General features: G+C 39.2%; 1 protein-coding gene across 2 annotated transcripts in view; it reads left to right on the top strand.

Annotated features, from left to right (window-relative positions):
* The window catches only part of Dock4 (dedicator of cytokinesis 4), a 397452-nt gene that overhangs the window by 170944 nt on the left and 202177 nt on the right, over positions 1-24331 (top strand). For both annotated transcript variants that reach the window (XM_052185914.1, XM_052185913.1), the window contains exons 2-5: positions 10257-10340; positions 13177-13217; positions 15734-15789; positions 20823-20919. In XM_052185914.1, the coding sequence (XP_052041874.1) occupies positions 10257-10340; positions 13177-13217; positions 15734-15789; positions 20823-20919 (278 nt within the window). The remainder of the gene's footprint in view (positions 1-10256; positions 10341-13176; positions 13218-15733; positions 15790-20822; positions 20920-24331) is intronic.

The raw sequence follows: 24331 nt of genomic DNA, 5'->3' as shown, positions 1-24331 counted from the left end.
GAAGTCCCAAGGGTCTGCTCATCTTTGCATCCTTAGCACTGGGATCGTAGGTGCACACCACGGTACCTAGTTATGTTATGTGACTCTTAAGGATTGCACACAGTTCCTTAGACTTTTGGACAAGTAGTTTACCAAATGCCCCATCTCCTCAGCCTTGGGAAGAATGTTTTAAGTTATCATTTCTTTAATTTTCTGAAACAAACTTGATATTTTTTATTTTTTAATACAAATGAAATTGTATACATATCGAATAGGCCTTCTGAAGAATACCTATGGTAGTATTGTTAATTTATGCTTTTCATTTAAAACAGAAAACTTAAGACCAAACTCACTATATTCTTTTTACTTTAAAAAGGATCCATTGCAGTTTTTGCTTCCAAGTAAAACAGTCCAGCTATGTCTGAATAACCCTGTTCAGGGAAAAATCAGAATTAAAAGTGGCTATGGTTGTAAGTAAGAGCTATCACTACAGCCTATGAAATTTGATGAGAAGGGGTATATTTGCATATTCTCTTAGTACTTCTCCATAGGATTCCTGGTCTTTGCAAGGGGAAACTATACAGTAGTAATTAGTTTGTTAATACCAGTGATCACATCTAACAGATCTCAGCACTGGTGGAAACCACGGCTTAGGAAGGCCTTTTTAATAGGAAGAGAGAAACCGCACGTGAAGATGCTATTTGATGGGTTGGATCCTGCTTTCTATTTACCTGGAAGGGTTTACTGAACAATTATTGGTCCTCTTTTCTATGTGCAGTCCTTGATAGAATATTAGTTTCAGTCCTGAAAATACATTGAGTTTGGAGGTTACAAGACTCATACAGATGTGAGAAATGACAAATCCCAATTCTTTTTTATTATTTTTATTGGATATTTTCTTTATTTACATTTCAAATGTTATTCCCTTTCCAAGTTTCAGCCCCCTGGAAATCCCCTATCCCATCCCCCATCCTCCTGCTTCTGTGAGGGTACTCCCCTACCCACCCACCCACTCACTTACTCCTGCCTCCCTGCCCTGGCATTCCCCTACACTGGGGCATCCAACCTTCACAGGACCTTCACAGGACCAAGGGCCTCTCCTTCCATTGATTCCAGACAAGACCATCTTCTGCTACATATGTGGCTGGAGCCATGGGTCCCTCCATGTGTACTTTTTGGTTGGTGGTTTAGTCCCTGGAAGCTCAGGAGGTGGGACGGGGGTTTGGTTGATATTGTTCTTCTTCTTATGGGGTTACAAACCCACTCAGCTCCTTCAGTCCTTTCTCTTCAGTCTTAGTCCAATGTTTGGCTGCGAGCATCTGCCTCTGTATTTATAAGGCTCTGGCAGAGCCTCTCAGGAGACAGCTATACCAGGCTCCTTTCAGCAAGCCTTTCTTGGCATCCACAATAGTGTCTGAGTTTGGTGACTGTATATGGGATGAGTCTCTCTCCCCCCTCCCCAGGGGGGCAGTCTCTTGATGGCCTTTTCTTCAGTCTCTACTCCATACTTTGTCTCTGTATTTCTTCCTGTGAGTATTTTGTTTCCCCTTATAAGAAGGACTGAAGCATCCACACTTTGGTCTTCCTTCTTGAGTTTCATGTGTGGTCTGTGAATTGTATCTTGGGTATTCTGAGCTTTTGGACTTATCAGTGAGTATATACCATATGTGTTCTTTTGTGACTGTAACCCTGATTTCTTAACATTAGTGTAAATAGACAAAGGAAGGGCTAAATTAAATGCTTAAATGGCAAAAATTCAAGCAGCAAGAGTGGCGTGCTCCTGAACTATCGTTTGTAGAGTGCAAGTGATGTAGGAAACTTCTTTCTCATGACTACAGACTTGACATTCAGGTGCAGAGTGTTATCGTCCCATTGTTTCTAAAGCCTAACACCACTCACAGGGACTTGGGAACATGAGCAAACTATAAGACTTGGCAATTTTGTTCTTTATTCAGCTGACATTTATTGAAGACCTACTGGGTGTCGCGCATTGTGTTAGGTGTTAGGAGCATGAAAGAACTGAAAACTTAGATTATAGTATGTGGTAAGTGCTGGAGGCATCCAAGGGACAGTGGTATGATGCGTGTGGGAGGGTCAGGAGGATACCTAGTTGATTTGGAAGCCTGAATCTCAAGTGAAGAAAGCAAGAACACTTGTGTAGAGCTAGGAGGTAGCTCTATGTGACTGCTGAGAGGGCTTGTGCAGAGGAATGGGTTGAGAGGGTGTCGGACACTGCTCTTTCTTTAGTATGCTGTCTGGCTGCTCCTCAGCACAGGACGTGGAGTAACACTGGGAACTCAGGGTTCTGTGTCTCCAGATGGAATGTTAATGTGGCTTATGTGCTATGTAATGTCGTATGCATGCCGTCCTCTGGCGAAGTAAGCACTGGGGATGGGAGTCACAATTCCAACCGTGGGCAGAAAACTGCCTACGGGGCAAAGCAGAGCAGTGCGTGACTAGTTGCGTGAGGATGATGGATGCTCTAGATGAGATAGGTCTGTGTATTAGGCTAGGGGACAGGAGGGCCAAGGACAGTGCACTGTGCTTCTGCTGCGCCAAGTCCGCATGCAGGAAAGGGATGGCGTTGCATGGTTTGTTCAGGTAGACCCTTCAGTGCTCCCAATGCAGGGTCAAAAGATGGGGAATGTGTATGAACTTGAGAGGAAAAGAATCCCAAATATAATTAAAGACTCTCACCATGCTTGAAGCAAGAATTCTATCACAATGGATGTATTTGCTATAACACTGCTAATGTAGAATTAATATTCCTCTCATACACAAACACTTTAAAATAGCAATGTATTCCTTTTCCAAAGACATTTCCTGAAAATCTTAAGTAAAGCTTTGTATGATAAAGAAAGCTACCCCCCTATGTCCCTGTGGACCACACTGTTACTTTATCAGTTGTAACCCTGTCTAATTTCCCCCTGGAGCCACCAAGTGCTAAGGTAGCTACTACAAATGTCCTCAAAATTCTGTATATGTTTATTGTAAATAAAAAATAAAAATAAACAATGAGCTGCACCCTTCCCTTAAGGATACGTACTTGTGTGTGCGTACTTTCCTCTGGGCCTTTCTTTTTCTCCTAGAGCTCATGTTTAATCCTCTATTAAAATATCTTAAATAAATCACCGACTCTGCTTTATAAAATGTCCAGTCCTGGCATTCGTTTCAACATCAAAGCTGAGAATCTGCTTTGACCTGAAGTGAGGCCCCTAAAAATTCCACGAGAGCTTCTTGGGGTTGCTGAGGACAGTGGAAGCTGTGCCTCCTTCACCTGGGCCCTATAGGTATTGTCACTAAGCATGTAAGACGTGAGGACCGAAACTAGATAAAGAGTGCAGAGAACAGGTCCTGTTATTCTTCTTGATTGCAACAAAAACAAATGAAAACTTTACAATGAAGTCAAGGAATCTGATCAACTGTATTTCAAAGGCTTCTTCTACATAATATTATTTAAATGTTCACCATCTAACCTCTGGAAAAGACAGCTGTTTTCTGTTTGTTTGTTTGTTTGTTTGTTTGTTTCATGTATATTTGCCAAGCACTTGGGAATTGGCTTTAATAAACACAATGGGGAAATAGTATCTTATTTGCTTAATAAAAATTCACATAAACAGTATGAAAAGCAATTATTGTTTTCTGTAATGTCCATCTGCTTTTTGTCCTGAAGGCTTTATTGTCCTCCGGATAAATAATACACTATTGCCATAAAATGAGTATGGAGAGCCCAGCACTTGGACACCTGTCTCCGCCTTTGAGTCAGGAAAATATCTTTTAATTGATTATTTTCTAAAGCAGATTCATTAATCAGAAAAATTATTCATAACTCTGTTTCACCTTTCAAGTTGCTTAAATCAGCCTCTGAATATAACTTGCTAAGAATGATTTCTAAGAAGCAAAAATAATAAAAGAGAGTTTTTTTTCACTTGCCTCTGTTAAGTAGAAGCCTTATTTTGGTTTTTGGATTCAGATCTAGCTTCCAGATTTTTAGTTAACAATTCTAGTGGGAAAAAAAAATCACAACATTTGCTTCCAGGCTCCCAAGTTGAGTTCTCACACCCTGGTTTGACTCCCAGAACATCTTTCTGTGGGGCAGTGGTGCGCTAAGATCCCCAGGCTCAGTGGAGTTAAGTCTCAGTTCCCCTCCTCTCTGTTTAAAATCTTGCTCCTTTCCAGTGTGCTAGAATGCTTTTGAGATAATTGTTTAAAGCAGCGGTCCTTCTCTCTCTCTCTCTCTCTCTCTCTCTCTCTCTCTGTCATTTTGAGTTGTTTCTGAAAGTACCAACTGGTAGCTTTAATTAAAGTTTCTGTTGTGACCTTCAGTGATTCCTGAGCCACTTAGGAACGTGCCCTTGCATTTGTAGCATGAACACCATGGTACATTTGCTGCAGCCCCGTGGGGAATACAGCTTGAGTTCATTTCCTACCACGGTGCCAGTGTCATTGAATATGTTTTTCGCTGTTCCTTCAGGGTAATATTTCTTCAGTACTTTCCTTACCTGCTTCTGGTTCTTTTTCCAAGAGCAGGATGAAACCTTACGATGAAGGTTCTGGGTAGCTATCAGGAGGGATTCTTGGGGGCACCCTGTGAAAGAGGAAAGGATGCTAGCAGCCTCTGTGGAGAGGGATGAACCTTGTTGCAAACCCAGTGACAGTCTACCACCAGAGCTGGAATGGCCCGGCAGAATTTTAACAAGTTGTAGGATGTCACTGGATGGCACTGGAAGGCAGCTGCTGTGACCAGGGGGCCTAAGCTGACAGAAGCAGCTGCCTTCACCTGAGGCTGTCCTTGCAGGGGCTGGCAGCCAGTTAAGTTGTGCCTCTGTACCCACAGACAAGAGAATGGCATGCATGGCTAGAAGGGCCTTTCTCCTGCTCACCACACTGCCCACAGCCATTCCATTGCCTTGTGTTTTGAGGCCAGTGACACAAACAGGAAGCACTGAAATCCTAGGTAGAACTAGCTTTGAACTACAAGGATAGTTTTAGGATTTGATACGAAGACCAAGATATGATACTTATGAAATGTCAGAAATGAGTGTCATTTGGTCCATTTCTATGGTTTCAGTGTCACTGCACTTAGGATAAAGTGGTCTAAAACATCCCAGATGATGATCTTGAATACCTGGGCATAAGAAGGGGATCCTGTTTGGTTGTATACGTGTGTCTTTATCTCTCAGGCCTTGCTACAAGGTGTGTAGGTCCCTGTGAATTCCACTGGCAGAAAGAGGGCAGCTGCAAACTTGGGGCGTGCCTGAGGGTGGAAGTTAGAACGCAGTGTTTATCCATTGTTCTTGTATATTAACATTAAGCATCAAAAGTGTCCAAAACCTAACATTCCATCTCTATCTGCATTTCCTGTGATTCCCCCCCCCCCCCACACACACACACCGCCAACACCTTTGTGACCCTTCTCCTCCTGTGGTCATGCTGTCACACTGATAGCCAGCTACAAGTTCCTTCAAGTCAATAATGACATCTGTCTAGTTTCATTCTGTTGTTATGATGAAACACTAAGCAAAAACAACCAAGGGGAGACATGGTTTTAGTTTATCTTATACTCCCAGGACACAATCCATCCCTGAGGGAAGTCTGGGCACTAACTTAAAACAGGATCTTGGAAGCAAGAAATGATGTTTCCTGACTTGTTCCTGGCTAATTAATAGTTGGCTGGTGTTCCCACATAGCCCAGAACCACTTGTCTAGGATTGTGCCAACCACCATGGGTACAATCAATTAATAATCAAGATAACTCCTCACAGATATACCAACAGGCCAGTCTGCTGTGGGCAATTCCTCTCAGATGACTCTGGACTATGTCAAGTTGACAGTTCAGGCTAACCAGGACACCTGTGCTTCTAATTTCATCCTTAGTAGAACATAGGGGAATAGAATAAAGGAGGAGGACAGTTCTACCCTGCCACAGGAGAGGTCCCAAGAGCAAATACACAACTCCATTCTACACACTCCCATTCTGCCCTCTAGCAAGTCCTGCCCCAGAAACTTAGGGAAACAGGAACACGTCTGATGAGAGTGCTATCACAGGTCTACAACAGGTTTTCTCTAGGGAATTCACAAATGTGTGGAAGAGGTGACACCTCTCTCTTCACAGTTCACCATTACATAAAGTGCCCATGAAGAATTCAAGTCCTCTTCAACCTCCTCGCGCTTCATTCTGCCCACTCCCCCAGGTCATTTCTAAGTTCCTCAGGAATTCTACCTCCTCCTCCCCTTTCTGCTGTCACCTCATGATCCCCATGTAAGATAAGAAACTCACATATAGATATATTCAAGACAAAGTAAGACAGACAGGCTTTCCGTGAGAGAAAAGGTCAGTGTGAAGTGTGGTGTAAGGAGCACAAGAGTGTCTACAGATGGTCCACAGCCAGCACCCGCCTCACCCCGTCTCTGACTAGCACTGAAGATTTTACAGATATCTCACTTAAAGGCGGGTATTTAATTTTGAGGGCAGTTGTCTGTTTTGTTGAGAGACAAAAACCAAAAGGATCTAGAGTTACATTTTGGTAGTAAATTGAATTTGGTGAATTCTGCGAAGTGTCAGAACCTAAGACTAGTATCATCATAGTCTGTGTTCAGACCATAACTTGGTGATGAATTGCAGATCTTCATCAGGAAGATGAAGGCAAAATTCTCTCTTAGAGTCATGAAACCCCTTCTTTGTGTCACCAGGAACAAAACAATTCCTTTCTTTTTAGTCCTGCTCCATATTCTTGTCTTCTCAGATTGTCAGCTTGCAACAGGCAAAGACCAGCCAGTGTTTGTGTGGCTCAAGTGGAGTCGTTGTAAACACCACTTTGTGCTGGTGATATCATCTGCAGTTTGCGGCCACATGCCTCACTTACAAAACTTTTGAGTAATCTGGTTTGAGTTTCAGTTTTTAAAAGTCCTAGAATGCTAGGATTGAATTTCTGTACACCCATCTTAAAAGCCTGAAATATTTTTTTTTGTTCTTTACATAAAGAAGTGGTATTCTTGAGCCTAAGAAATGAATCCCTATCACATAGCACAATTTAACTTCTGTTTGCCTCTGACTTAGAAAATATTTAGTAGTTGTATCTGAGAATATTTATTGCAGATATTTAGATCTTAGAAAATGCCAGTGTATACTGAACTAATATCACTGTGTAAAGGAAAGACGGTGTTTGTGACAATATGGTCGTGGTTGGGACATTTGTATCACCACAGCAATGTTATAATATTTAGTGTTTTGGCACTTTCATATATATATTTTAAGGACATGAATATAAATGAAATTTATGCATATTTCTTATTCCAAATAATCACTTTATTTGTTATCTTAGTGTAAAGGAAAGCTTAGGGTTTTTACTGTTTGGACATTATAAATGGAGATATGAGCACGTTCCATACATTGACTTTCAGCTGTATTCTCAGTGCTCAGTAGAACTGAGCCTATGAACCTGCAGCTCTGCAAGGTCTTTGTGAAATGTTTTGTAGCTGTTTAAGTTCATAGGAAGATAAACAAAGGAAGTCAAGGGGCATCACACGTGTCACCATATTTACTAGACTGGGGGAAAAGCTGCCCCTAAGAAGTATATGAGCATAGTTTTGTATAAAGACATTGCTACTATATATAATAATATATAATATATATAATATAATAACTGGTGACCAAGTTAATTTTCAACTATGAATTTGTTTCTTGGAAGAACAATGGTAGAATGTTCACACAGAGTAGTTAAAAGTTTGTTTCCAAAACAAAAATTTTACATGTCTGCTTTAAGAGTATCTCATGGAAATGCAAACAGAATCTTATTAATGGATGCCAATGTTTCCTTTGAAACTTTGCTTCAGTGAGCTAATTGTCTTTAGTTTGTAATGGAGTCCATTCCGCTGATAACCAAGGTGAACCAGTCATGTTTTTAAATCACCTCTTGCTTTGCCTGTATTCGTTCTTCTGCATTCTCTTTCATAGTTGGGAGCCCAGTTGAAAACACCGAGATCGGGGCTAAGCAATGCTTATTCAGAAACAGAAAGTGGCTTGCCATTTCAGAGTGCAGAGGTGAACGCCATGTCCTGAGCTACCTTCTGAGGGTGTTTTTCTTTATAAGGTCCATTCTTGATTACTTCTTGGTTAGCTGCTGTGGCAAGTGTCCCTCAAGTTGTGTGAGTCCAGTAGAAATTTCTCCCGGTGGTTTCATTCATCCTCCCGTCCACGGGGTTCACGTGTTTGTTCCTATCCCATTCATGCCCATTCATGACACTCATGTCATGGAGTCAGTAGGAGCTTGGGTGAAGGAATTGGCTCCATGTGGTTCCAACAAAGAGGAAACCAACCAAGCTCAGATTTAAATTCATACTACCAGGTAGTTTCTAAGGAACTGTGATGGGGTGGGGGGAGAGTTATTCCTGCAGATTAGATAAAAAGTAGTTATAAACCCAGAAAACCAGTTTAAATAGCTTCCTTGAGAGAATGCACGTTCACGGGTAACAGAGAGAGGCTTGTTCTAGAAAATCGAGCACTGCTAAAACAGTTTTCTAAGCAATGACACAAACATGACTGTTTCCGCTCCAAAACATTTTACAGTATGGTCATGATTTCATTCATCTCCTCAGTGGTCACATGGTAAAGCTCAACCTGTTTGTACCAAGAGCACAGTCTCCATATTCATGGCACTTTTCAGATGTGTGTTGCCCAAAGCCTTGGGAAGGTAAACAATGAGCCTGGTAGACTGGTTCCTTCATGCATGCAGGGTGGGAGGAGAGGCTACACATGAGTCAGGGAGAGCTGTCATGAGGAATATGGTAGCCAGCAAGGAGAGGAAGTCTGATCCGAGGACAGGTTTGTCTGGAGTGTTCTAAATAAGAATGAATGAATCTACAGACTGTTCAGTGGTCATTCTCTTAAAAGTATCTGAAAGTTATATCATCTTTCAAGGTACATCAGTTTGGGATTTTCAAGCAAATATTTTCTTGAATGTTACTTTGTGGCCTTATGGTATTTACTGTTAGGGTTAGAAAAATGACATAATAAGCTAGTGTTTGTCTGTAGTCATAAAGTATTCTAAATTTGTCCCATGTTGTTATTTTCATCTATCTTGTGGTACTTTAGGTTGTGTGTTTCTGTCCTGCATTTTGATTGCTACTGTTAATTTTGTTTTGAGATCATAAAAGGGCTTGGGACATCTCTAAAAGCCCATTAACTTATTGGTACATTTTTTTTTTTGACAGAGTCATGTGTTTGCTCAAGTTTTTCAAATATACTTCCCAAATAGCAGAAACTTGCTTGGTGATTAGGGCTATATCTGGACATTATTTCCTGAAACAAAATTATAAATAAAATTCAAATTTTTACCTTTTAAAAAAATCCCTTCAACCTGACATAAATTACAAATTGGCTTTAGTTTACATGGTCTTTTTTTTTTTTTTTTTGGTAGGTTATAACCTTTTCTATGGGTGTTTTGATTCATTTTCTTTATTTCTACATCTCTGAGCTTCATTCTCTCTCATTCCTGGGGTAGCCTGGGATGACTAATCTGGGTGCATGTCTTCCCCTAGGTGGTACAATCTAGTCTGCCTTACTCTGCACAATGTTTCTGAAAGCAGTTTATCTACAGCATTAATCTATAATTACTGGTGCTCTCGATTGCTAGTATTGGAGTGCTAAGGAATGTGGGAATTATGGCTGGGTGTTTACATCTAAGGATGGCTCAGTCATTGGGAAGTAACATGTGACCACTGATTTTACTGCAAGGACTGCTGGTATGCCATGACATTGGCGTGGCTCTCAGGATGCGAGTGAGCTAATCGACAGAATCGCTTTTCTTTTGAAGTTCACAGTCTCAGGGAAAGAACCCAACAGTATGGACTCTGGGCAGCCCCGGCTGAGTACTGAGTCTGAGCTGTCCTCTTCACTCACGAGGAGCATCTGTTCATTAATTACCACAGCCAGGCACCTGCAGGGAGGAAGCTACTGCAGTAGGCTTAAAGCACACAGTCCCTCGAGGACCTCTATAAGCAATGTCTCTACCTTTATATGTTGCTGGCAATAGACTTGGTGTTTTATATACCACCTGAGGTCTACGCCATATATTTTCTATGTATCGTCATGGTGTTTATTTGACCAAGAGGTTGGTAAAGTAAATGAGCTTAATGTTTTTCACTTTTAAAACATATAAAAGTAAAATGACACCAGGCTCACATTCATTTCCCTATGCAATAATGTTTAATTGTAAGCAGTATAGCTGCTCTAACTGGCACGATTGCCTTCTTACATTCTCTGTCGTTTCTTACAGTTATTGCCAGTTTTCGAGGCACCGTCCCACATGGCCTGTCATTGGAAATCGGAGATGCCGTTCAGATCCTGGAGAAGTGCGATGGTCAGTGACCTCCCAGTGATGTCTTGAAGGAAGAGATTCTTATCCCGCGGACTCTTCATGACCCTTCAAAATTCTATCTGTTCATTTCAGAAACTTTTCCAGTACTCACAGCAAACTGTTTTTGACAGAATTTGTTCCTTACATATTTGATGTGTGATTATGGGGAAACTAGTATTATTTTTAAGTTGATTATATTTTTTTCTTAATATATCATCTTTTAGTCCTTACATGGAGATGCAGAAGGCACTGCTTGTAGGAAGGAATTTATTACTAACTCCAGCTTTGAAGGTTTTCCTGCAACCCTGGAATGCAAGCTTATAACTACTGTACTTGAGGTTGAAGCTTTTAAGATGGTGCACCTGAGGGTGTGCAGCAAGAAACCGAGGTGGGCTGGCCAGCTCCACTCTCGCCTTGATGTACTCTGTCTTCTCCAAATGTGGAGTAAAATTATCCAATGAATTAGAAATGTTAGCAGATTTCATTGTACGATCCTGTGTGATTATTATTAATTTATTTAACAAGTAAATCATTAAAAATACCTCATCTATTCTTAGATGCTTCCATTCTTGTCCTAGGGTCTCCCTCGAGATTTTAGTGCTCAAAAGGGTCTCAGATGAACTGTCTGCATTTCTTTTTAACAAAATGACTAGAATGTCATGAGTATGTTAAAAACCTACCCATTTCCTTTTAGAAGGCTTCTTTACTCTGGGGATTTATTATATGATAATGTTCTATCTTACAAAGTTTCATCAGGCATTAAATTGTGTCTGAACAAATGGAACTACTACATTTAGCTGAAATCTGGTTTTAAATGCTGATGGTATGTGGATATTTATTCTGTCTACTGCAATTGAAAAAATCCCAAAATATAATAAGGATTCTCGTGTCATTACTGAATGCAATCAATCTGTTTCTCCTTGGTATAGAAATATAAAATTGTCCTTAAATTGGTGCATAGAAATAGGGTGTATATTTAAAGGAATATAGTACACTAAACTTTCTTCTGCATAATATAATTATCCAGAAATCTGTCTGGCATTTCTGAAATTATCAGGACATATTCGAATTCAATTAGAATAATTATTACAAATCAGTATGTGTCTTAGATATGTTTTTAAGAAAACCTAGTAAACCCTGAAGTATAGAGATTCTCACTTCCAGCCCATTCTTCCTTACTGGAGCTGCTGTTTCATTCATACACACACACACACACACACACACACACAAACATTCTGAGTAACTAAAACAGATGTAATATGCAACTCAAACATTTGCTTTAAAAAATTCAATTAATCAAAAGGAATTCAATTAGATAGAATATTTCTATACACCAAAATAATTTCGTATCAATAAGACAAATGGTCTCTGTACTTACAAAAAAGTACATACATTTGTTTAAATTTGGAAAAAAGAAGTCTTCCCTCAAGAATGGTGCTATAATACTACTTCTGGGTCATTCAGAGTTGAAGCACCATAGACACTGGCAAACTATGTTGATCAAATAGTATACTGATGAAGAGTATACAAGGCCATTTGAGTAGCAGCTCTTAGGACATGACACTGATCTAGTGACGGGTGGAGGGCTTGTATATATACACATCTGCCTCACCACTGCTGGCCAGGCACTGATGCAGGTGGTCGGCTTGTGTATACATACATCTGTATACATCACTGCTGGCCAAGCACTGATACAGATGGTGGGCCTCTGTAAAACATCTGTTACACCACTGCTGGCCAGGCACTGATGCAGGTGGTGGGCTTGTGTATACACACATCTGTATACATCACTGCTGGCCAGGCACTGATACAGATGGTGGGCCTCTGTATGTACACATCTGTATACATCACTGCTAGCCAGGCACTGATACAGATGGTGGACCTCTGTATACACACATCTATATACATTACTGCTGGCCAGGCAATGATACAGATGGTGGGCCTCTGTAAACAAATATCTGTTACACCACTGCTGGCCATGCACTGATACAGGTGGTGGGCTTATATATATACACATCTGTATACATCACTGCTGGCCAGGCAGTGATACAGATGGTGGACCTCTGTATACACACATCTGTTACACCACTGCTGGCCATGCACTGATACAGGTGGTGGGCTTGTATATACACACATCTGTATACATCACTGCTGGCCAGGCACTGATACAGATGGTGGACCTCTGTATACACACATGTGCTACACCACTGCTTGCCAGGCACTGATGCAGGTGGTGGGCCTCTGCAAACCCACATCTGTCACATCTCTGCTGGCCAGCACTGTTGCTTGGCAGTCAAACCTGTGCTTTTCATGAGGCAGAATTTCGAATGGCATTAAATCTGCATAGACTTCCCATAGACATAGTGTAGGCTTAAATAAAATGTGGAGAAGTGGAGCACAGGGAGGTAAAATAGTGTCCCCAGATTACAGAACAAGCTGGGCTTGGTGGCACATAACTTGGGAGGCCAAGGAAGGAAAACTCTGAGTTTAAGCCCATCTTAGGCTGCACAGACCCTCTTGTAAAATAAAACAAAATGAAAAATAGCTACTAAATTCCAATGGGGTTCTTTATTTAAGCCAAGTACTTTTGATCCAAGCCCTTATTTCTATTTATACAAATTTCTGGCTCAATTCTAATAACACAGAATATAAATAAAATGCTTAAACTTGGGTCAATAGATCCATTACCTAGCCTAATTCTAGAATCACTGTATTTATGCATAGAATAGTCACATGAAGATTAAAATTCCAACATCAAAGAACATAGCATTTGTTATTTGCTATTTTTAATATCATCATGATTTATTATTAAAATGTAATCATGATTATTTCTCCACAGGCTGGTACAGAGGATTTGCCTTAAAAAACCCCAATATCAAGGTAAAAACTATTATTTCTAACTGTAATTAGAGGATTCTTTAAAAATTTTTGTTGTACAATTGAAATTATATTTAAGCTCTTAATTAGGCTCCAAAAATGGTAATACATATTTTCATAATTTGGGGAATCCTTTGAACTGGGATTAAAGTTAAGATAAGATACTAAAATCATAATTCCTTATTGCCCCTGAAAATTTAACTGGGAAGTCCTTAAGCTTATTAGGTATAAACAAAATCTTTTTGGAGTGTTAGTTTCCCAGAGAGGTAAATTAAAATTCAGGCAGGAGAAATATATTCCAAAAGGAATATGGAATAGTGATATTTAATCTTTCAATTTCCTGTATTATTGTTTGTAAGATGCTGGCGTGGAGGAACAAGTTTGTTTTAGTGGCGTGTTAAGGGTTCCCTGGGTGATGGGGGCTGAACCAGGAACACCGTACTTGTAAGTGTTCATATTTCTTGCCATTCTAGGGAGGTCCTAAGAGTCATTCCTATACTTAGAGAAACCCTTAGGAAGCAATGTGACTTTCATTTTATCTTTCCTCTGGATAGCTCAGGACTTTTTATCGTAATTTTTACTGTGTGCTTTATTCTAATCAACTGTAGCTTTTGAATATGTTTCCATATTCTAGTGTGTCATTCTTTTTAAAAAATCTTATTGAGGTGTGTGTATACATGTGTGTGCGCACATGCGTGCGAGCAAGAGACCCACGTAGCACGGTACATAGGTGGTTCTCTCTGACTAACACACTTTCTCAAGGATCACACACAGGTTACCAGGCTTGAGGACAAACGCCCATCTTGCGGGCTCCTCTAATACATTCTAGTATGTCATTCTTTTTTTTTTTCCATTTCTCATTTGCAAAATACAATCCAAATTCCTTTGCCTGTCTCATTGCTTAAATGTGGCTTCTGCTAGAATAACCAACTGTGTTTAATTACTTCGTTTTATTATTTTAGCTCTGTCTCAAGAAAAGCCTAAGGGACAAATGAGCATATAAATTTAATTTCTTAATACTTTAGTCTTCATTTAAAGGTTTTTTTTGGGGGGGGGGGACATCTGCTGGGCACATGCAAATATAGCGTTGATATTTAATTATTCATCTAGCACACATTTCTGAAAAATTTATTATGATTTCTCTTTCAATTTCATCTCATATCATAAGTTTTGATTTTAACTTTTCTACACTAATGTTGCTTTATTCGTTAATTTTGTTATATTGAAATAAATATAAATTTTATGAAAAAGGTTAAAAAGCATTCTCTTCCTATTTATTATTGTAGAATATATAGAACAGAGTCAAGTCTTGGCTGTAAGCACCTTTAAACACCAAGCCATCGTTCCAACCCCCCCCTTTTTTTTTTTACCAGGAATTGAACTCACATGTTTTTTCACAGAGCTCTATTATAAGATAAAATTATTCATTGAAACATAATGTTCAGGCTGGTCTGATGTTACATGTTTGTAATCCCTGTACTTGGGAGGCTGAGGGAAAAGGATTGCAGAGTTCAAAGCCAACCTGGGCAGCATAGTGAGTTCCTTGCTGGTTGGCTTGTGGTGTAAGACCGTGTCTTCAAGACAATACCCAAATAACAACATCACAGGTGCTTATCTTAGTCAGGGTTTGTATTCTTGCACAAATCATCGTGACCAAGAAGCAAGTTTTCTCAAGGTCAGCCTGAGAAAAAGGTTTATTCAGCTTACACTTCCGAGTTGCTGTTCATCACCAGAGGAAGTTAGGACTGGAACTCAAGCAAGTCAGGATGCAGGAGCTGATGCAGAGGCCATGGAGGGATGTTTTTTACTGGATTGCTTCCCCTGGCTTGCTCAGCTTGCTTTCTTATAAAACCCAGGACTACCAGCCCAGGGATGACACCACTCACAATGGACCCTCTCCACCTTGATCACTAATTGAGAAAATGCCTTACAGATGGATCTCATGGAGGCATTTCCTCAAGGGGGGCTCTCCTTTCTCTGTGATAACTCCAGCTTCTGTCAAGTTGACACACAAAACAAGCCAGTACAGTGCTGTTTTTCCCTCCTTTTTAAAGCACCGTTTTTATGTAGCATTATTGAATTTTTTCATTTTCTGATTTATTAAAAACATAGTATTTAAATGGCCAAAGTAGTGGCCCATAGCCATAAGTCAGCTTTGAGAAAGCATAGCTGTAAGACAGCCACACATTTAAGGTCAGCCTGCTCTAGCTAATAAATTTCAGGTTAGACAAGGTTATACTGCAAGATTCTGTTGCAGAGATAAACAAAAGGAACGTATTTACTGAGTGAGATTTGATTTCTTTTCAATTATATTTAGAAAATCTCTAAAAGTGTAGCAGTTGTAACTAGTATTAGAAAATAATGATTTATGCCACATTGCATTTTATTTTGCCCATAGATTGTGCTGGTGGTTTGCTATTCCTGATAGTGTCATGGTTGTAACTGTTTGATGCATCCTGCTTACAAGCAACTGGCCTTAAGAGATAACTAGACCATAACCTTCCTGTTTTATCTTCCAGGGTATATTTCCTTCCAGCTATGTTCACTTGAAAAATGCCTGTGTAAAGAACAAAGGGTAAGAATCAGTTGTATTCATGTCGGAACATTTTGCCACAGCTGCTATCTTGGAATTGAAAGGCTTAATAATTGTATTGCAGAATCAACTACAGAAGAGCAAACCTTGGTCCTCATTGTTTGCTAAGGAGCTACTAAGGCAGCCAATAGAGATAATTAAGGAACTCATTTCTGAGTGCTGAGCCACAGGAGTATGCCAGAGTACTATGGTGCCTTATTGTCCACCAGTTGTGAAACTTGTTTAATCTTAAGCAAAGAAATTGGTTGTTGGTTTCCTACTGTTTAGAGAATCATGCCAGGCAGAGCCTCTAACATGGTGAGTTGTGTAGTCTCGATGTCCAAAACTTCCTTAATTTACTACTGTGTGTAGAGAAGGGAAACCTGTGGCCAGCAGGGTGCTGGGTAGGTAGAGTCCTTCCTGGGCAAGCCCAACAACTTGAGCTTGAGCTTAGGAAGCCACACGAAGGTAGAATACAACTGGCTGCCCAGAGGTGTCCTCTGAGCCCTGTATGTGTACCACAGCACATGTCTGACCTACACACATCATGTACACACAGTAATAACATGAAAAGGTGGTCATGGTCATTCATATTTAACCCTAGCACTTAGGAGACATAGTCAGGCAGGTCTCTGTGAGTTCAAGGCTCACCAGGTCTACACAGTGAGTTCCAAGGCAGCCAGGGCCATAAGACTCTGTCTTAAAAGCATAAAGACAGGAAAAGCCCACCTATTTCCTGAAGTGAGTGTAACAACTTCATACATTATATTACTATTTGACCTATAGATCACATCCTGTCACAGATTGCCACAAGCCTGGTCTAACACAAAAGTCATAAACTTAATTAAAATCTGTACATTAAAAACAATTGTGTGCTCTTTTCATCATATTTAGATAACTAGTTTCATAAAACAAAACATCTGACGTGCCTGACTGATATGTTTTATTGGAGGGATCTCATTAATTACTGAGGACTTCTTACATATTTTAAAATATGTTACAGTCTGCTTCTAAACTGACTGGAATTAGGTGTTAGAATTATGTCAATCAAATGAGTTCCTAGGAAATATCACAATAGAACATGTCTGGTGTTATATACTTAGCATAAGTAAATGATTTGTTATAAGGTAGATTTTGACACATATATTTGGTGGCAACGTCACAAGGAGTCATTTGTGAATTATTGTGTAATTTTGTTTTATGGCCAAAATATACAGGCTTTGTGATAGAAATTACATATTTATGCAAATAGCAGTAAATAGCAACTTTTTATTTGAACGTCAAAAGCGTAGTAAATGATATATTTAAATTTTAATTTCACCAAAAAGTTTGCAGAGATGTTAGGCAAATGGATGATTTTACATTCATCTTCTCTAAAACATTCAGTGAATGAACGTCAGCAAGTCATTGAGAATCTATGTTACAAATACCTTGGGTTTCCCTATTTGGACAAATGTTAGTGTACTATACTAGTGTGCTGTATGTCACATATGCCAATTCTCTGAAAAACTTCAGCAGTTCTCCATGATAGTGGACTCAAGGTACAGCTTTAACAAAGTGGTGAGACGTTTCTGTGAGGGTTTTGCTTAACATCCTGAGTTGTTCATTTCCAGTTTTATTTCAGCTTTGGTTGTCTTTAATGATTGTGGGTTTTTGTTTGTTTTTGTTTTTGTTTTGTTAAATTCTACTTTCATGTCTTGAATTGTTTTCTGTCAATGGTTTATGTAGTCACAGTTTGCATTAAGGTAAGTTTAATCTTATCCTGATTAAGGTCCTTGAACATAGTCGTAATAGTTATTTGCAGTCCTTGTCTCATGTTTTGGTATATTGCTTTCCTCAGGACCTCGTATAGTAGGCTGCTGTCCTCCAGAGGAGGCGCATTGTCTTGGTGTAAGCCACCCTTCAGGTGTCATCTGAACAAGTGCCTGCTGCCTTTCCCTGAAGCCAGTCTGGCTCTCCTGTCTCTTGCAATGGCCACCCATCCTCCATCCTCCATTATGATCAATAAAGAAAGAGCTCAAAGACGCCAGTCATTTCTTAGTTTCATTTCTTTTTGCCGTGATAAAATTCCTTGACAAAAGCAGTGTAAGGGGAAAGAGTTTCTTTTAGTTCAGAATTCCAAGTGAATTCCATCCACATGGATAAGTTGGATCCTTGTATCAGGAGCTTTAAGGCAGCTCGTCACATTATACGTGCAGAGGAAAGCAGGGAACAGCTTAGTCAAACATGCTGTAAGCTTAGCTTTCTCATTGTTTAATGCTGTCTAGGACCCAAACTGAGGGAAAGGTGCTCCACTCTTAACTTGCATTTTCACACATCAATTAACATAGTAAAGACTATGTTCCCCCCTTCTTCCCAACACCCAGACATATTTACTGGCTGACCTGACCTTGACAGTCCTTCCTTGAGACTTATCTCAGATGATTCTGGGTTGGGTCCTGCTGACCTTGAACTGTGGCAATGCCAGAGGGCATAGGACATAGTTTTAAAATAAGTAGTTTTTTTCTTTTCCTTTTTTAGTTTTTAATGTTTATCTTATGTGTTTGAGTGTTTGTCTGTATGTATGTCTGTGCACCATATGTCTTCTGGGTGTCTCAGGTACCTGAATTGGGCGTCTGATGCTCTGAACTTGAAACTATGGAATGGCTGCAAGCTACCATGTGGTTGCTGGTTATAGAACCTGTGTCCTATGTAATTGCAACCAGAGCTATTACCTGTTGAGCCAAATCTTTATCCTTATGTATGTTTTTTCTGTTGTTTTTCCCGGTGTACTGGTTTTATATCTGCCCTAGTTCATGAGCCCCAAGAAACTGTAAATAAAGGTATACTTGAATTTGGTTAAGTATTAGACTTACAGGTTCTCCGGCATCACCATGAATCGTTTTGCAGTGGTGGGACGTTAGTGCGGATGCATTCTTTTCTAAAAAGGAATTTCTGCAATTGTCTATGAACTATATAGTAGGTTGACAGTTCCAGGACTATAAGACTAAATATGTTTAAGGACACAGAATGCCCTCTGATTGTTCTTCCTGAAAGAAAGCCCTTCAGGATGTTAATATCACCTAACTTATTTTACCATGATGGATCGGTTGCTAGGATGAAACTGATGTAAAGTTCATCCTAGAATAACTGAACAAAATATAATTTCAGGCTACTTACCTAAGATAGATTATTTCTACACTAATTTAGGTGTTTATGTAATTAATACAAAAGAGCTGCCCTGTCTAAATGGTGTTTTCTGTTTAAAATTTAATATTTTGTTTGGACAACACCAAGTGAACTTTCAACATATTGAATGAAATTCAATGAACCCTATTGTCTGTGGTTCTTTCCTGGGTCTTGGGAACAAAGTAGAGTCTATGACGAGGGTATTTAAATTAAATGGGAGTTTGTGAATTAGGGAAGCTGCTTCTGTATTGTGTAAGTCCTGCTGATGCCCCACACACTTTATTTTCTTTACTTTTGTTTTTTTTGAGACAGTGTTTCTCTGTGTAACCCTGGCTATTCTGGAGCCAGCTCTGTAGAGCAGGCTGACCTCGAACTCAGAGATTCCCCGTCTCTACCCTCCTAGTGCTGGGATTAAAGGTGTGTGTTACCACCACCCAACCAATTCCTCACCTTTGAAATGTTGAGAGAAGTAGCTAGGATTTCCCCAGATTTCTTTTTCCCCTCTTTGGCCTTCTATAATATTATTTTATAATCTCCAAGTCCAAATATTCATCATTTAAATTGCAACAGCTGCTTCAAAAGCAGTGTAAATATTCTGCCTTTGGGGAGTGTCATGTGCAGGTTCTCTGAACAGTACTGTATCCTCTGCAGGCTTATAGTACTGTTTATTTTCTTTCTAGTTATAAATCCTGGTTTTACATTTTCAGCTTCACTATGCCTTAGAAGGAAAGGAAATAGTCACAGGACACGTTTTTAGCAACCTGAAAAGTAAGGAGATGGAGCTCACTTAGGGGAGGAATGGAGGTTTTAATTTCTGCATTTATATTACGAGGAGTTTCCCTAAAACAGCAGTATGCATTTGGACATGGCATCCTAAATGACCTGCAGAGCAGTTAGCCTCATGCTAAGAAATCTCTCCCTTGGAGTTTAATAAACTGTTTCCTTTTACATATGAGATGCTGGCCTTCGGAAACATAAACTCAAAATAAAGGAAATAGTCTCCTTTGATATTACTGATTGCATTCTTCTGAGAGGCAGTAATGATAATGGCCTTGTAACCTCTTGAACCTGCACAATTCAAACAAAGCCAACTAAAGATGAAAAAAGGAGATCTTTCTATGCTAACAGCATGACTAGAGGGCAAACTCAAGCCCCTCCCATTTTTCTTCTGATGGTTCTTCTTTTCCGGACAGCCATATATATAATCCTTGTTTATGAACCTACAAGAAGACATGTGAAGAGTCTATTAGCTTAAGTACAGAGAGGAACATTCTGGAATGTTTATTCTAATATCTATGACATCTTAAACCTTAGCTGTGCTGCATGATAACAGTATTTAAAATTCACATTATTTTTCATTGACCTGTTATGAATAAGATAATTGTGAGGTTAATGAGCTCAAATGGATGCTTCAAGAATGTTCTAGTTATTAGTTCCAAATTCACATTCCCTGCATCCAGTTGGTTGAATGACATCTTTTACACCTACTGAGTCCTCTGGTCATAACACTCGGATGGTACAATTCACCTCATACTTGATGTAATCTAGTGATCATATGTGACAGATGAAAGCTGTTGAGTTTGGAGAAATTAAGAGATATCCAACTGGTCACGTTGTCACAGGAGTAGAATGTTGATGCTTTTTCTTCTCCCTGCCGCATTCAGTCTTGACCTAGATGAAGACTGGTCCCTTGGGCACTGTACTCCCCTCACCTATAGGATTCCTCCCACAAGCTCCGTATCCCAGGGTGACACACTGAATCACATACCGCTAGTGGCTTTCTTTCCTAGTTTATCCTCTTGAGTATGTAAAAGATAGTGTTGTCTCTGATATTTACATAGATGTTTTTGTCTTCTTAACTTTCACAGACAATTTGAAATGGTTATTCCCACTGAAGATTCTGTTATCACAGAGATGACATCAACTTTAAGAGACTGGGGAACCATGTGGAAACAGCTCTATGTCGTACGTAACTTTTCAAGAACATGATTTTTATTTAGATAATTATCTTTAAGAAATATGTGACCATGTGTAACCATCAACTAATGTATGAGAGCTTGCCTTAACTCACTGGGCTTCTTGGAAAGTCAGGAATGTAGATCTAACATAGTCATGACTGTTTTACATTATAATCTCTTTGTTCCCACAGAGTTTTATGCTTTGCATTTCAATACCACAAGCCTATAACACAAGTTTTCTGACATATAACAAAAATATGACTGTGTATGTGGAGCTAGTTTTAGATTTCCTAAATATTTTTAATTTCAAAGATGAAACTACTGGGTGGTGGTGGTGATGCATACCTTTAATTCCATCACTCCAGAGGCAGAGGCAGGTGGATCTCTGTGAGTTTGAGGCCAATGTGGTCTATAGAGTTACTTCCAGAACAGCCAGGGAAACACAAAGAAAACTTGTCTTGAAAAGACAAAAAAAAAAAAAAAAAAAAAAAAAAAAAAATGAAACCAAAACAAAAAAATCCTTCTCAGTATAGTTTTAGTAGTGGTGTATTTCAGCTCATCTTAGTTCTTTAAGTAAATTGATAGCTAGTGTCAGAGAACAGATTATAAATATACCAGCAAAAGAAAGGCAATTTTTTGAAAAAAATTGGGTTAGAGATATGTTATTAATTTACTTATTATAGCTAACTACATTGTTAGTTCTGGAGTTGTCTGACCCCATCCTGTTGGAGCTGACTGCTTTTGAGATTGCTGGAAAAATCTACAGGATGCTTTTTGGTCTTAGATGTGTGGTTGAGGTGTGGTCTTGGTTAACAGTCAGATTGTGCACCTCCAGAGGTCTGTGATGAGATACACATTGAAAAGCAGATGTAGCCGTTAGATTTGTGTGCATGTGCATGTGTGTTTGTCTTTTTGTTTTAACTAGAGTGATCATAAAATCCAAGTTATTGCATCAAATGTAATGTTGTAAAATATGCAAACTATTGCATCTTTAAAATACTAGTATTTCTCTCTCTCTCTCTTTTTCTGTGTGTGTATATGTATGTGTGCACACATACACATCCATGTCCTTTTGAAACTGAGCAAGGGCATCCGCATTTTCTTCTTTGATATAACTGGTAGTGTACTCCAAAGTTGAGGTTATCTTGTTTAGTTATTTCTACTTGCTATTGAGGTTATGAGTATTCATTCTGGGGACATCCTTGGTTGGTTTGAAGATCTGTGCATAGAAAAATCTAAAAATATCTTTCACTCCTGTCCTGAGTGATGGGGAAGGGTTTGATTAGCTAACGTTGCCTCTTATACTGGAATAATTGTCCGTTATTTGAAGAGCAAATACGAAACTCAGGCCAGAGATAGACTGACTTTTGGCACAAAGGTGACCGATCATGTAGGGCTTTCTGGTTTCTCTTTTCCTGGTTACAAAATGCTTTGCTTCATCATATATTTGTCTATCTAGGGCACTATCCAGACTCTAAGAATTTCAAAGCAAAACACCAATCTTTTCACTGAAAGCTGTTTGATGAGAACAGTAAGCCCTATAGATTGCAAATTGTATATGAGGTAATGTATGTAGATATTTAGCGTGTAAGAGGATGCTTGAGAAATACTAGTTTTCTCTTTTAAATAGTGTTGATAAGGACTTAAATATCAACCTTTAAAATCCCCCTTAATAAGTTCAGCAATGTAAACAGGAAAAAAGTTGAGACATGCAAGAGTCTTGATGTTGACCATGAGCTGTGATCATCATCTCTTCCCTGGGGGCTCTCCCAGGTGCTTCTATTCTTGAATCTTACCAAAGATTGTTTATGACACATCCCATATGACGTCGTAAAGCCAGACTCCAAATCTAGATCTGCTGCCACCAAAACCTGCTTGATCTGTTTTGGTTTAAACCAAATCAAATCTCCACCACATTCACTTTGTCCGCATGTATAATATACTGTGGGAATTTCTAGGTAGTGTTTTAATCCACTTGTTTAGTATTGTTTTATTTAGTGCTAAACTGAGTAGAGTTTTAAAAATATTTTTAGTATGCTTCATAGCTACTCAATCTTTTTCAAATTCAGGTTTTTTTAATAAAATATGCTTATATGTCCAGATCATATATTTGTGTTCTCCATTGTTTTTGCTTTGTTTGTTTGCTTCCCTGTGTGTTTGGTAAGTGTTCACTGTGAAGTGCAGGCTGGCATGGACTCGCACCACTCCTCCTGCTTCGCCCTCCTGGGGCTCTTATTAAAGTCAGGGCCACAATGCCCAGCTCCTTCTCTTAAAGTAGAAGAGCACACTTGCCTATTGTGTGCTGGAGTATCCCTTCCAGAAACTTTTAGAGTTTCTTCCTCGAGGAGGGACTGACTAGATAGTTTTCATTCTTATAAAGGATTTTGCTTCCTTCTTGTGTCAGCATGCCCTTGTCAGTAGAGGTGATATATAAAATCAGTCCACCCTACTAAACAGCCTGAGCAGGCACATGCCTTCATCCCCGTGATGGCGAGGGTACTGTCTCTCTTCTTTTTGGCATGAGATCTGACTTTTTATAACCCTCTTATAGAATTTACTTTCACTCCATGAAATTTCCCTTTGTACCACAGACATCTTCAGATGTTTCTTGGTCCTCTGTGTATTCATTTGTATGAACTAAACAGAACTCACTTCTGGAAGTGTGTAAGAAATAACACCTATAAATCGACATGTTCATTCTTTTCCACCTCTGGGAGCTCAGGCACAGCTGCTGTGGATGGGGACAGACACTGAGCAGTTAATTGCAAGAATATTGTGTTGCAGAGCCCTTGTAATGGCTTGTAAGAGAGTGTATAACACGAGAAAAGAGCAGGCAGCAATAGAAGACAGTAATAGAAAGCGGCCTCAATAGAGTGGATAAGGAGTTGAGAGGAGAAGGAGATTATTTATGCCTCAGAGGATCCAGAAGTGGCTTCCTGGAGAAAGCTTCCGAAGATTCTACTGTATTTATCAGGCCTGTGCAGTACCCAGTAGTACCTTAAAACATCTAGTATCAACAGTCACTACATTTTAAATTATATATATATATATATATATATATATATATATATATATATATATACATATATATACATACACATATATACATATATGTGTATGTAAATGTGTGCATATACATATATATTTGCCTATCATACAGAACTTGATAACTTTTTCTATCATTTATCTCTAGAGAACTTTTGGTGGATAATAATATCAGTAAACTGATATCATTATTTATGTAGAACACTGGTTGTCACCCTGTGGGTCTCAATCCTTTGGGGGCCATACATCAGTTATCCTGGATATCAAATATTTAGATTATGATTCATAACAGTAACAGTTATGAAATGGCAACGAAATAATTTTTTGGGGGGTCACCACAACATAAGGAATATATATTAAATGGCCACTCCATT

This window comes from Apodemus sylvaticus, chromosome 6, assembly GCF_947179515.1.
Source record: "Apodemus sylvaticus chromosome 6, mApoSyl1.1, whole genome shotgun sequence".
In the NCBI taxonomy this organism is placed as follows: Eukaryota; Metazoa; Chordata; class Mammalia; order Rodentia; family Muridae; genus Apodemus; species Apodemus sylvaticus.
Note: the sequence above shows the minus strand (reverse complement) of the source record. Positions and strands in the feature narration are given on the sequence as shown.